This window comes from Crocodylus porosus, unplaced genomic scaffold, assembly GCF_001723895.1.
Source record: "Crocodylus porosus isolate Cpor-Errol unplaced genomic scaffold, CroPor_comp1, whole genome shotgun sequence".
NCBI lineage: Eukaryota > Metazoa > Chordata > Crocodylia > Crocodylidae > Crocodylus > Crocodylus porosus.
Genome location: NW_017728909.1, coordinates 14,581,542 through 14,597,130, shown reverse-complemented (window position 1 = coordinate 14,597,130; position 15,589 = coordinate 14,581,542). Strand labels below are relative to the sequence as shown.

Below are 15,589 nucleotides of genomic sequence, written 5' to 3'. Positions count from 1 at the left end.
CTTGACTATTATCAAACAGCAATTCTTAAAATGACTACAGGCTTACACCTACAGTTGTAGTAAGAATTATCTATGACAGCTGTGTAATAGCAGTTGTACTGTTATATTTAGATAGATGAAGTTTTTGTAAGTTGTTGGGAAATGCAGATTTTAAAAGATTTCTCTTATGTTTCGTATGGCTATCGTGATATGAAACGCGTTAAACTACATACATATTTTGATATCCTCAGAGAGAAGGTACCATAAAAATGTCAAACATCTTTAATATTTATTCCTAGCTGAAGATCTGGCCCACAGCTGGTTTTATTAACATCATGAAGAACACAGAATAAACCAACAACCCTATTTTAGCAAAGGGTTAAAAAAAGACCACCCTTAATTATACACTGTTCAGAAACAGAAATCAGTAGCTGTAATAGAACAAATGATAACAATGACTTCCATAGCATAGGATTGGTTGACGTGTCAGAGTAAGATGAAAAATGCTTTTTTAATCCAAAGCGAGCAAGACATAGTATGGTGTGGAATGATGAGGCAGTAGGCGGCTAGGTTGATTGCTGACATGCTCAAAACCTTTTTCCTTTCTTTATTACCAGCTTGAAATTAACCCAGAGCAATAACAACTGAAAGATTTTGATAGCTGGCAAGATAAAATTTGGTGCCTACAGTCCAGATCCTAGTAGATCTCATCTCATTTTGTAGGTAGTAATCGGCATCTGTATTAAAATGACAAAAGATATCAGCTTGATTTGCTGCTACAACTCTCAAAGGATTTTTTGCCAGGGTACCATTTTCCATTCTCAAGAAATGCAAGGAATTTGGCCCCAGAACTGCTTGTGTTGTAGCTTTTCTGTAACTAAATGGAAAGTCTTCAGCCTCAAGGGAAGCTTCAAGGATTTTTTTTTTTCATAAGCAGTAGGAAATGTAGCTAGGAGAAGCCCTAAGAGGCTGTGTGATTCAGACTTATACCTCTGAGTCACAGTTTCTTCCATAGGTAATCATTTATTTCTGCCAATGAGGTAGAGAGAATGGGAAAGATACTGTTCTATAGTAAAACCTTTCCAACTGCTCCAGATGAGACACAAAATGGGTATTTTACTGCTTAAACTCAATGTGTGGGTTGCAAAGCTAGACCCAAAATCTCTCCGGCAGGCCCCACGTTGGAAAGCAGCCTCAAACACATATTTTACTTTAAACAAATACAGAAGAAAGGCAGCCTGGAATAATTTTGTTAGGAAAGAAGGGCATGTGAAGTACAAAATACCTTTGGAAAAACTAGTCTAACCTAAAGTACATGAGGCAATGATTTTCTGGTGATATATTTTACTGACTGACTGCATAGTTAGGAGAGATGTTACATAAGCTTTTGGGGACAAATTTCTCTTTCTCAAGTCACTCTAGCCTAATGCTATTGTGAGGTAGCAAGGGGGATTTGAAAAGAGAAAAGAGTTATCTTCTGTCAGCAGTGTTTGAGGGAAGGTTAAAAACTTACCCAGAACAAAGGAAGTCTATAGAAAACATACATTGATGGGATATTAGGTGTTGGGATGGGATGAATGAGCAGTAGTTTATTCGTGTCTTACATACATGGCACAACATACAGAGCCAGCACAAAAAACTTACAAAACCTCATACACCATGCTTCCTTTCAAATACTATCAAGTTACAACATCATAACAAATCAGTTATTTAGTTACAACAGGTCTTCAAACATGGATAACCTCCCATTCAGGGCTTTTTAAAATTTGTTGTAAGCTACTTAGACAAACATTATTTTACATGTTTAATACAGTACAGTATCCTTAACAGAGCTCAAGATATTCACATTGAGAGTTGAATACTTTATAAAACAACATTTTTTTTTTTTAAACTCAGGCCAGAACTATGCCCATTCCTGCCTTGTCTGGTCTACAGATGTGTTTCAAGTCATCTTAACTTTCCAAGTTAAACATTTCTTTAAAATAAAACCAAAAATCCTATTTACAACTTTTTCAATGTAATAAAAAATGCTTCATTTCCCTCTCCCCTGTTCCCACCCACCAGTAACTGTCATTTAGCTAGTAGAAATATTAACACTCAGGTTGTTATAGAAACTTAAAAAAAAAAAAACAACATTCTTCTGGCCACATCCCTTTGGATGGCAAAAATGAGAGATGATCACACAGCCTATAGTTAGGTTAAAAATGGTTTTCTGAATGCAAGGATTTGTGTCTTCTCTAAATTTATGGGTCTGATCAACTGATTGCATTTTCAAAGAAGTGCTATCTACAGGCCAGTTTGTACTATACCCTTACGCTACCTACTTGAGTGGGATCACTCATGGTGCAAGGTTTTTTCAACATGAGATAGGGTATTGTAATCTAGGCAATGATACTGCTACCTTTGTGCTAGGCTCTATCATCCTTAATTACATTGGATATTATCTTATTACATCAAGAGTTCCACTGGTTTTGCTAGGAACTGCTCAGGAATAAGATACTACTACTCTACGACATTGATCCAAAGCCCATTGAAATGAATGGAAGCTTTTCCTTTCGACTTCAGTGGGTTTTGCATCCTGCCGTAGTTGAACAAAACTGGTAAAATCTAGCACTTGAGTAGATCAGCAGTGTCTAAACAATAATAATAATAATAAAAAGATTCTATTCTTTTAGACATACAATATGCAATTGCTTTTTTTACACTGAGTATTGTCATAAAAAGCATGTATAGGTTGTTCTGAAAATGTATTTTTATATAACTTTATAAACACTGAAATATCAAACACATTCTCAAAAACCAGATAAACTACTGACACAAAACCTGAAAGAGCAATTCTTCCAGTAATATTTATTTCTTACTTGCATATTTCATATTCCAGCTTCCTCTGTTCACGTGTCCCTTTATGGTCAAATTGTGTTCCCAACAAAACTCTGGTTGAATTGAACAAGACCAGGAGTTTTCACTTGCTGAAACCCTCATTCAGTATCAGTTATTCAAAATATTTTCTCATCCACCCATTCTACTACCCTTTTTCACACTCAATCATCATCATAAATAGTCTCATTCACTTCAATGGGATTATTTATGAAGTAAATATATGCAGTCTGAGTACAAATATCAAAAACTGACCCTGCACTTCTGAATCCTCTTTAGTTTCCACTGCTAACATGTCTATAGGGTTTTTTTTACAAATCTGGTGATTCAAGAAGACTTTAAAGTTATGTTTTTAGACAACACTGTATCAGAAATCACTGTACAAACCCAATAGCAAACTATCTGCTTACAGTTGTGCTAGTTTGACAGTCTAAAATGTACCTGGTACAAACATAAATACGTTTCACAAGGCTCAAACGTTTTATGTCTATACTTGTTCAGTTTATGTTACACTTTATTCCCCTGTTCTGGCACAGCTTAAATCACTTTATACATACATGTTGCACACTATGAATTCATGGTGGTATTTCCCTCCACCTACAATTTTCAATACAGTCAGGCATAAATACATATGAAAATTAAATGAAGTGCTACTTCAAAATAATTCATCTAACATGATAGCATGAGTTATAATGCTAACTGGTCTCTGATCCTGCAAACATCTGAGCATGTGCTAGACTATCCCCCTTGACTTTAGCAAGATTACTCAGACCATAAAGTTAACTACATCAGTATATTTAAGCAGGAAAGGATTTTGTTGCCTGTCATACAATATTTGGTAGTGGGGTTTTTTTTATTATTTAAAACAAACAAAAAAAACTTTTAAGGGTTTTTTGTTTGTTTGTTTTAGTTCAATGAAGTAGAATAGAAACACATTTTAAACACTGTTTTTTTAAGCACCACTAAGCCTTGTCAACTAAAATAGGTGTAAGACCATTTGTTGCAATATCCCTTATATGGCATTATCTTGCCTTACCTTGGCTAGAAATATTCAGTGTATAACCTTTCAGGGGGGAAAAATTGCAGGCTATACCTAAATCACAAATCCTAACAATATTGGGACACATTCACTCACCTAGAACCAAGCCCTTTTGGTAAAACTATTAGTTTTGATTTGTTAACTGACTTTTAGAATGTATTTATTCCATCCATTGTAATAAAATGCCATTTTATTTAAAAAATCCCAAACACAAATGATTATACAATATTTCACACATAGAACAACTATTTGCACATGATGTAATATGATATGTAAAAGCCAGTTGTTGAAAATTTCTTCAGTCTTTGGGTTGATCAAAACAGGAATACCCTAAATTTATGAAAAGATGGTTGAATTTTCATAAGAGAAGGTTTCTGATACAAGGTTAACCCAAGGGAACTTTCTCTCCCACTCACTTTCCTCCCTGCCCCCACTTTTTAGAATGAAAAATCCAAGTAGCTATTCCTAGATCTAGCAATATATATTAATGAGGTTATAATCTTCTCCATGATAGCAGCAATCTAGGATTTCCCATGAGTTATTCATAAAAGGGTGGTTGTTCTTATTGAAGTTTACACTGTTTCAGAAGTGTACAGCTATATAGACTCCAGCAAAATATGAATCACTATAAATTATGCTAAATTCCTATGGATTTGAAACAATTTTGTTTAATGTGAAAATTCAGTTACCTTCTCTTCTGATAATTCAATCCAGTCTTAACAAAAAATGTCTTGTTGTTACAAGCCTGTAATTATACATTGCAAAGAAAGAAAATTGCTCCTTGCCTATGGAAATATTTATTAAGTTCCAACCCATTTCTAAGCTGCTAACCATCACAGAGCATATGCCATTTGGCAATTTGTCTCCTAGGATATTCACAAATTTCCTTCCAGTGCTCTCCACCTGTTCCTTCTGCTGAAGCTTCCAGGGTTAATCGGCCAATGACCTCATTCCTGGACCCCCTATCAGAATCCAACACCAAAAATTCAATGCTGATGTCATCAAGGCCTTCACAAGGAATGTCAAAGACAAACAATTCATTGAATACTGCATTGGGGGTGCATTTCTTCACATGGGTTTTCTTTTTAGAGATTCTTTTCTTAGCATGGTACAGGTTCACCTTGACATAAGGATCTGGAATGACAAATTGGGAGGGGGAAGGAGAACATGAGAAAATTAGGCTGAGTTAATGATTATTGTTGTCCAACAAGAATTCCTAGAGCAAATGAATGGGAAACCCCACATTCTGCCAATATAATGGCAGCACAACAAAAGGCTGTCACAAGGAAACATTGTTGAATAAAGTCCCCAGCTGAAAAACCTAAGTGGAAATAAATGATAAGACAAATAACTTGGTTGTCATTTTTTTGAGACTGGAAAAAAAAGGAAAATGGGTAAGCATCATATCTAAGGCTCTATTATGTATGCTTTATTTGCCTGTTTGCTAATATGGTATACAAGGCCAAGGTTCCCCAAGTTTATGGTTGCTATCTAGAACTGGAACAGAATCCATCAGCTAATAGAAATGGCAGAAGGTAGCACAGGATAACACCTTACAGACTAACTTGTTTGGAGAACATGAGCTGTCATAGGTTACAGACTCCTTTGTCACTTGCTACAATCTTCATTGGATATGCCTGGGAAAGTTCATGCCTTTCTGAATGAGTTAGTTCATAAGGTGCCATTCTTGTCATCTCCCATACTGTCTTCCTAACTTCAGACTAACAAAGCTAACTACCTCCCTCTAGTATAAATAGATAAATTGAATCCTGTAAATTAACATAAGGTGTCCCCCCACTCAATATTTTCAACTCTGGCAAAGCTCTTCTTCTACTGGATTCAGTGCAAGTCACACTACTGGCTTCAATATGAGCAGGTTTGGATGGGCACTTTTGAAAATCCCCCACCTCTGCTAGGTCAGCACTAATGCAAATTCAGTGGAGAAGCTGTTCCAAAGCCTTCTCATATTTACCCAGGTGCAATGCATACTAATACTTACTGATCCAAATGGAACACATTATTCTATGTATGCAAGAACCTAAATAAGAGAAGTATTTGGAGTTGATCAGAAAATAAAATTGACCCTAAAACCAAGCCATACTTAGGATTGATGGGACCAACAAACAAACAGCAAAAAAAAAACAAACAAAAAAAACACACACACAACCCCCCCCACCACACACACCAAAAAACCCAGGTCATGAAGATATTTTTTAATTCCATTTGGCCTGACAGTGTTTTGCAAGACTCTTAGACAAAAGTCCTCTTGCACTTTCTAAGTGCTATATGATGGGGCTAAGGCATGTCCAAAGTGTATTTCTCTTTCTCCTTCTTTTATATTCATGATGAACTATTATTGAATAATACTCCTGTATTATTGCCTTCACCTGGTAAAATGCAAACACTGCCCCCAAATTCTATACCTTGAAATCAAGGCCTATCAAAATGTTGCATACTGCTTTCACCCTCTGAGCAGATAAGCCTAGCGGGTTACCCACCTCTTAGCCACAAGTAAAACTAAACTGTTAGATCTAGCCTGCTCCTGTAGGTGTGCAGATTTAGGCAAGCATGTCTGAAGAGTGGGCATCCTGCCCAAGAAGAGTGATCTCGATGCATAAGGTCAGATACCTAAGATCTATATAAAGATCCATGTGCAATCAGTGTAGCATCCGGAGTGCCTTGGTGCTGAGCAAGGGCAGAGCCAGAACTAACCAAGAAGACATGCTAAGCAGGGGAGTGTTTCCACACTTCCACCCCTCCTCAAACTTAGGTGCTGGATTTAAGGCCGTGCATTAGATAACTCTGTCCACTCAGGATCCAGAACACCAAAAAAAGGAGGTGTCAGTTGACTAGTATGCTTAGCACGCACCATCAGCATTGGCCTGGTCCACTGGATAGCAGCATGCATGGAGCCAGGAGAGCCAACGTGAGGAAGCACAACTCCCTCCAGTGATGAAGGCACTCCCCTGGGAGAAGGGAGACATAGGCCTTGCTACTAAGACAATCTGCTTGAGAGGTTAAAGATAAGTTCTTTGTTTTTAATTTTTTTTTTAATCTGATCAAAGGACTGCTCTCATTCAGAAAATCACAGCAGTTTATTTTCTCATCTCCCCTGCTCAGTGAAGCCAATGGGAGGAGACCAGGGATGTGATTAATTCATTTTGCTGATGAACTCACAGCTCCATCAGGTCTTATATCATCGGTGCAATGGGATTAATTACCCAATACTTACATGAACTCAGAGCCTAGATAAGAGCGATGTGGCTCTAACTCAATCATGTCCAACATTTATCTTATAATATAACATATTTTACACACACACATATACAATCCCTTATATAAAGCCTACTCGTGTTCTCAATGGCAGTTCCACAGAACAAAAAAAAAGGCAAAATAAGGCCATGAGAACAAAGTACAAAAGTTGCTTTTCCTTTGTACGGCCCACAAACATTACAAAATAGAAATGTCATGTTACAAATGACTTTTTAGCAAATTATTTATAGTAAATGGCAAGTACATAATTTTATATTGCAAATACCATAAACTTGCATAATAGGACTAGTCTGATTGCTTATACTGAATCACACCATCAGAGGAGCTGGCTTGCTAGTAATCTTCTGTAAAGTACTTGCTAGTTATAATACAACATTAATTCCCAGAGTCTTTGAAAACAAAACTTGACAGTGAGATTAGCTGAATCCTGTTAAAGACAATGGCAAAAGCAATGACTTGACTAGGTCAAAGATTTCCTTTTTGGCAACTGATAGCAACTTTTTGATTTTATGCCCCATGCTATACAGAAAGAAAGTTATAACATATGTAACCTAAAGCATTACTAGGCTGTGTAAAAAAAGTAAGATTGGGCCATGGCCAATGAGCACCTGGGTGATGCATATCTTTGATCTGAAACCCCCTCATTTAGACTTATTTATTTACTGCCTTCCTATTCATTTGTAAAGACAATACCTGATAATCCTGAGACATCAGATTTGGGTAAGTGCCGAGCTTTTAAAACAACCACAGTCAGAGTGTTTGTTGTAGATTGGTAACAGAGAGAGATCAGCAATTCTCCACGCCCAGATGACTTCTAAGGAAATGAATAAAAGGATCTTTATGAGCAATTATCTTGGTCAAGCTGGAAATTGCAGTCAATACTAAACTAAAAAGAAAATCACATAATACTACATCCTGAGCTAGTATAGATTGATGCAGTCATCATGGAGTTACGCTGCTGTGTGCAAGCAGATCTGGTCCTGTGCAGTCTGGTTACATAACTCTGTTTATGACTTGTTAATAGACTGATCAGAACAAAGCAAGGTGAAAATATGAATTGGCACAGTATCATTAATTTTAGAGATGCAAGAGTTATATTAGTTTGCCTAGAGTCAAGTTTTATTAAAGAACAAACCTTATTTAAAAATCCCTTAATCACAGGAAATAAATCTCTGGGCAAAAAAAAAAAAATCTTAAGCAGAACTAAAATACAAAACGTATATCAAAAATCAAACGTATCATTCACCAAAATCTACAAAGAAACCTTTACCACAAATGCAAACTCAAACTATTATTGAAATCTTGTTCCTAACGCTTTCTCTGAAGGACTATAATTTAAACAGAATAATGATGAGATGACTCTTTTTTTCCTAGCTGTATCATTATTAGATCTGAAATTGCAAAAGCAGTGGGTTCACTTTGCAGAGGGGAAAGAAAGAATTAAAAAAAAAAGTGAGAGAAACGCTTAACCATTCTCATATTCTGAGTATCAATGAGCTGATTACAAAACTGTTGTGCTGTAACATTAGGCTCTACAATAATGGTATTGCTGATAGGAATATTGGTCGGTAGACATTAATGTGATTTGATCTAATGCTTGATCTTTTGAAAGCAATTACATTTAAAGTCAATACACATGCCAAATTGTTAGGAAGAGCTGATGGATACAATTCTGTTGTGATTGTTCTGAAATATTTTCTTCATTCCAGGAATGGATAAGGAGATAGGAAATATAAGGTGAAACGCTGGGCCCACTGGTTTTATTATTCATTTCAGTATAACTACCAGACCTTCAGCTTGTGCCATAATACTTAAGATATAAGAAAATGATTGTGCATAAACATGCCAAACAACTATCATTTTCATTAAATGATGCAAGCAAAGATAAAATTTACAGCAGGGTTCAAATACAGTTTTCTTCCTGAAGAGCTTGTTCTAAAGTTCATTGAGGTCAATCAAAAAGCTCTCATTGACTTAAATGAGCTTTGACCCAAGCTCTGATTGTCCTTTTCTAATAGAGAGGTAAAGTATTTGGGGAGTGGGGAGGGGGAGGGAGGACTTTCCATGTTCTTGTTGCCATACTGAGATGGCATCCTGATCCTAATACATGTGTCAGGGGAGGCAGGGCCTGCTAACCTAAGTAGTCCCACTGAAGTCAACCAGACCAGTGCAAATAGGCAAGATTTGATCCATTAGCAATTCTTTGCAATATATTTATTTCAATGTTAATCTATTGCCCTTGTACAGCTCTTTCCCCATGCTACCTTTAAGAAAGCTTCTTAATGACTTTTATGATGAACTCCTTTCCCCCAAGATGCTAGTAAAATTATAAATAAATAAATACATAATTCCTAGGGGTACAACTCTTCTAAAAGTATTGAAAAGAAATTACCCTAACATTGCGTTTGATGATCTCCCTGTTCATTAGCATCCTTCCCTCGGACAACTCAATCCCTGAGAGAGGAATGAGGACTTCTCCAATGATGTCATCTCTGGAAAACCTGTCAAAGCTCAAGATCATAAAATGAAGGGTTAAATCTTGAATTTGGCTATAGGGGATCCCATAAAATGTGAAGGTCTCATCAAAAGCTGGATCTAAGGTTTTTCTCAGCACTCTGGTTTTCACTTTGTGCTTCTTCTCGGGTAGGATTGTCATTTTGATATAGGGATCAGAAGTCATTGACTGCTCATCCATTGCTGGCAACCCACGTGCTTCTTTGATATTCACCACAAATGACTTCTTCTCAAAGTTGTACTCTAAAGAGAAAAAGAGAGTTCCTAGCTTTTCTTGTTTCTCTTCAGAAGACAGTGACATGTTGGACTTTAAGCTATCAGGAGATATTGAATCTTTCTCCCTTTCTGTAAAGTGCTTTGGACTCAAGTTCTCAAGATCTGAGGAGCTCTGGATTTTGGGTGTTGTTTTGGGGAAGTTGCCGTTCAGATCTCTCTTCTCCAGGTCAAGATGCAGAGAATTCTTTGGCATCACCAATTTGTTCTTTCCTTCACTTTTGTCATCTGCTCCAAACTTCTTCTTGCTGTTGAGATTCTCTGGATAAATGTCAACCCCTTTCAGCACATGGACAAATTTGTATGGAGGGGTCTTATTAGATTTGGATGATTTGCGCTGGCAGCAGATCCAAGCAAATAGGGAGACTGTGAAGACAAGGCCAAATGCACTAAAGATTCCAACCACTGTAGGAATTTCATCTGCAAATCAAACGAATAGTAACAAACAGGTAAACATCAGTGCTTCAGATTGAACATGCTACTTTTTTTCTCTTTAAAAAAAAGTCCAAAGAGACGTCAATAGCTGCAAGTTATGCAGACTGTAATGCTTTTCATTATAGGTATTGCACAGGATCTGTACAAATTTAATGCCACCTAGAGGTATAAATGAGTAGACACATTGCAAGGACTCCCTGGTAGTACTTTTCCATAAACAGGGAGTGAGGGGGAGGGGTGGCTGAACAGTATGACAGTAATAATAGTAATAAAATTAATTAATAATTACTCTGAAATGGATCATCCCCCCTGTGCAGTTGCTGTTCTCGTGGAGAAAAACTGCATCTGTTTTAACATTTCCAGCTCAGTCCTAAAGGATCAGAACTGAATCTATACGGCTTTGTTGCTTAGTTAAAATAGAACCTAAATATACATTACTTACAAATACATTGTCTACTTTTCATATTTCCCCCCTGTGTTCTATGAATTTAATGATCCATGGTTTATTCATTTAAAAGGCTAAAGAATACCTCTAGAGATGCTGGGTTAAATGGAAGGGCATAATATTCAACAGTTTCTTAGGGGGTTGTTCAGCTTTTTGCAGGAGTGAGTCCTTTGAGCAAATGTAGAAAAACTATATAGATAAAGCCTTTTTCACACTGTATGTGATACATACACAGTCAAACTGAAACCCAGGAAAATTCAATCTCTGGTACCCATTAAGTATTGAATATACCTGATTATGAAACAAAGCCATGGGGAGGGGGCAGGGAGGTTAAGTGCGTTTGAAGGAGGGATTGCATTTATTTTGCAAAATGTCTTTTGTATATAACAAAACATTTAAAAAAATACTTTTCTCCCACATTCATATGAGTCCTGCTGCTGAAAACTGCATTACAAAGGGGAAGCAGTGCAATCGTTACAACCTCAATTGGCATGTAGATACAGTAGTTGCATATAGAGTATCATTAGCCTTTCATAACCATGCAATGAAAGGGCAAATGAGCACCACTAATTAGAAATCCAATTTTGTCCATAAGTAAGATTAGTAAGTGAGTTTAAGTTTCCCACCATGGAGCAATCAGAGTCAGATCCTGGTTCCTTGCAAGAGAAAGAGACTAGTAAAATATTCATGTGATGACATTGCTTATGCATACAGGTAATCATGTTCTTTATCTAAGAGTTCTGGTTCTCTAACAAATGCTTACAAGCCCCTCTGGAGGAGAAAGTGCAAAACTATCTTTGTAGAGGTATGGATGAGCCCATTACAGACTAGGCAAAAGGAACTGATTTTTCACTTACTGACATGCCTTTATTTTATTTTGCTTTTTAACTGAACTGATAAAATATAGCACTACAAAGAGAAATTAAGGCATAAATTCCCAATAAATAAAGAGTTAGGCCTGGTGATCCATATCTTCTAACAATATCCATGTCATTTCTCCTTCTACTCACACTCTGTATCATCCTTTCAATTTAAAATATAGTCAAGCACATGGCACCGAGTTTAGACAATTCCTCAGGAGGCAGAAATAGGAATTATATAGAGCAAGACATGAGCTCCAAATTAATAGCAAGGCTTATGGGGATTCTGGGTATCAGTTTGCATAGCTATACACTTTGTAACAATCACTTTTTAATGGTTAATCTGAAAGCACTAATACACATAATATCTAAATCTCCTGAAAGTATGGATAAGACCGATTTACTGATTAAGATATCAGTTATCTCCATTCAGTGAGTCATCATATGAGCAAGGTATCACAAATGTAGTTTGCAACCCTCAAGTGGGTGGGGTGGGAACGGAGAGGAGATAGTATTAAAATTGCTGTACATTTACTGCCAATTAGATTACAACCTGCCTTTGTTGCTGTTTTCATATGGCAAATCAATTCCCCAACCATTCAGAAAGGTGGCTTGCCCCGTAATGCTTCCCATTAAGACTAGGGCAGATTTTGATCTCGGTTATCTCCAGTTAATTTGGCATGGCTTCATTTAAAACAAGGGAGTGCCTCCAGATCTGCACTAGTGCTAAAGCAATCACAATGTTGGCTACAGTGAACAGCTATAAAACAGAGTTCAGAAGCACTGCCTTTTATCAACTCCAGTTAAAGAAAACATATGTATGCTTTCACAAATGCATCCGGGGGCCTGTTATGCAACACCTCTCCTCTATTAAAAGTTAATAAGCAGAAAACATTCAACAGAGAAAAATGGCATGACCAAGAACTTTTTCCCCCCCCTTTATCATTATTATCCTCCGATACTAGTAACCGGTTCACTTTAGCTTAACCCAAAGAGCAGGATGCTCTTACAGTATACAAGCAGCATGACTATACGGTATACTATATAGTCATCCTCACAGCAAACAGCAGTGAAAACAAGAATATAGACCACACTGTAATAACTAAAATTAAAAAAAAAAAAAAGGGGGGGGGGGGGGGTGTACGAGTCCTTCTTCTTACAAGGAACAGAAGTGCCAGCTATTGCCAAAGCAAAAAAAAAAAAAAAAAATCTTTGCCATTGGGATAGATGAGCATTATGCAACTCGGGAGCATAACTGGGGGTGAAGAAAAGAAGGGAGGCCTCAAAAAAGGAGGGGAGGGAATGGACTTAAACACAGGGGGGAAGAAAGGGACACACTTACAAACTTCTGAAAGGGGGGCGGGGAGCAAAAAACGGGTCAAGGGGACTAGGCAGCTGAGGCAGGGCAGACGGGGGCACTGCATGGAGGGAGTCGCTCCCGAGCCCCCCCGCATGAGGGCAAAGCCCCCGGGGGGGGGGGCAGGGGCTGCCCGGGGACAACTTACCAAATTCCTCCCTGCTGGCTGTGATCGGAGCCATGTTTGCTGCGTGCGCTGTCCAAGGTGCTGCACGGCGCCTCCCCGGCTTCGCCCGGCTCCCGGCTCGCACGGATCCGCGGGCTCCTTATTTCCCGGCGTGCTGAAAACACAAACATGAAAGATGGGGAAGGCTGAGGAGGAGGAGGAGGAGGAGGAGGAGGTTGGCTGGGAAAGGGGAGGGAGCTTTTAGCCTTCCCCTTTGCCCAGTGATTTGCAGCCCCCTTCCTGTGCTGGCTCTTCTGAGTAGCTCGGCACCGAGACTGAAGACGTGGTTGAAACCCAAATTGACGCAATCCTGACGCTACAGGGCTGAAATCAGCACCCTCGCCCCCCCCCCACCCCCTCCTTCCTGGGGATTCAACACACACTCATCATTTATTTTAACTGCTCTGCTGCAGGAGATTAGCTCACATTCTCCATCGGACACAGGGAGAGCTGCTAATTCCTCTGGCCGAGCGGGTCCTTGGGAGAGACAGAAGCAGATGCTTCAATAGAGAGTCTTTATTTATGTATTTGATAGTTGCTTTGCAAAGAGCCAGGAGGTGGAGGCGGCGCAAAGCCTTAGGCTCAAGTGACCCAGCTCCAATTGCAGGGACTGGTTCCCCTAAGCATTCCCGATAGGCTATGCAGAGGGTATCTGAGTCACTAAAAGTCTCTCTCCCAGCCCCCTCTTGGAAACACAAGGTTATCTGTGTTTTTCCCCTCCTGACCTTCCCTGGAGTCTGTGTAGCAGCAGAAATCTGCCTGGATCCTTCTGGATCCTGTGGATTTGGGGGTCCAATCCTTTCAGATTGCAATGACCAAGTTAAGTCCTGCCTGCTACTGAAACACCCACACTCACATGAATTTTGAGACAGCAGTGCTGGCAAACCTTGTGTCTGGCACCTGAATCCCACTGGGTTTCCTCAGTTGGGATCCCCCAACCCTAACCCTAATGCCTGCATGGAAGAGAGGTGTAGATGTTGCTTCTTTACAACATATCCAGATGTAGGCATGACAGCGCTGCAAGTGCCTGTATGCAGAGCTGCATGCTGTTGGATCCAGACAACTTTTGGATCCAACATCCTCCTTGCACAACTTAACAATAAAACAACCCCTCTGTTTAAAGAGAGACCGTATCAACAGTTCATGCTGCACCTTTAGCATGTAGCTTTATTACTACTACAAAGCTTAGTATTGGTGGGCTTCAAAGCAGCTGTGCTAGATGCTTGTAGCCATCCATCACTATGATGCTCCTAGATCTGGTCAAAGATTAGACACATCTCCATAATTTGCACCATCATGAGATTTGCCTTGTTTTTCCCATTTCACCTAAAGTCCTCTGGACTTCAACCCATTTTGATGTTAGAAAGATGCAAAAGTCTCATCTTGGCAATGCAACTTGGTTGCTTGGGTGTCAAAGACTGGAACGTTCTAGGTAAAGCGAGGGTTTTTCTTCTCCATGCTTCCTTTACCTAATGAAAACTCCCCACAATACACACTAACTTTCTGCAATTTTCCTCTATCTGCAATTCAAACTTGTCCAAATGGAAAGTAGCTTAATTTGATTTTAGGACCATTTAACTCCATTCCATGATGAAAATATAAAGGGCCATTTAATAAATTTAGTTGGGAATATAAATTACTATAAGGTGTAATGGTGTAAAAGGTAGGTAGTTTTACCACAACAAACCAGAAATCAATATGTGGTATGTTCTATTATTGTATTCAGTCTCATTAATATTACCATATAAACAAAATCAGACACATTATATGCAATACCATGGAAAGCATATGGACGCTATCACTGACTTAAATGTTAACAGTCTGTATCTACTGTACATGTAGGAGAATTTTTGCTGATCCACACTGGAAATACAGAGCACACAGAAGTGTCAGTTAATGACTGTCAAGGGTTTCCTACCCCCCTCATGTTTCTAAAATTATGCTATCCTGGAGATACCCTGCAGAAAAAGCTGCTACACAGTTTGCAAGGAGTCTGATAGTTTATGGGGAGCACTTTTCTTCAATGTGCACTCTCTTTCCCTGAATGACAACACAGGTAAATGAAGTAAAAGAGGAAGTTTCCTCCCCACCCTCCTCTACAAAATATACGGTAATTTCACTCCTCACCCCCACCTCCAAAAGCCACATTTTAAAAAATGGTCAAACAACTTATTTCTTCTTCTAAATGATGGTGATGATGGTTTTGCATGTACATCTTGATAATATGAAAGAATAATCAAATCAAGGTCCCTTTGTGCTTTATGCTGTAGAGCCATATAGTAAATAGACTCTATCCATGTTTTTAAATCTTAGGGTTGGGTCTACAGGACTCGTTAAAACACTATAGCTGGCATTTAAATCACTACCCAGT

The 15,589-nt window shown here is 38.5% G+C and overlaps 1 protein-coding gene across 1 annotated transcript; it reads right to left on the bottom strand.

Annotated features, from left to right (window-relative positions):
* Window positions 1–1,540: 1,540 nt before the first annotated feature.
* SYT4 (synaptotagmin 4) lies at window positions 1,541–13,721 on the bottom strand. The gene is made up of 5 exons (XM_019531824.1): window positions 13,645–13,721; window positions 13,201–13,333; window positions 9,561–10,375; window positions 7,862–7,982; window positions 1,541–5,029 (listed from the first exon to the last, which is right to left on the bottom strand). The coding sequence occupies exons 2-5, from the start codon at window positions 13,232–13,234 to the stop codon at window positions 4,722–4,724; spliced, it is 1,278 nt and encodes a 425-aa protein (XP_019387369.1). The 5' UTR covers window positions 13,235–13,333; window positions 13,645–13,721; the 3' UTR covers window positions 1,541–4,721.
* Between the last annotated feature and the right edge of the window lie 1,868 nt (window positions 13,722–15,589).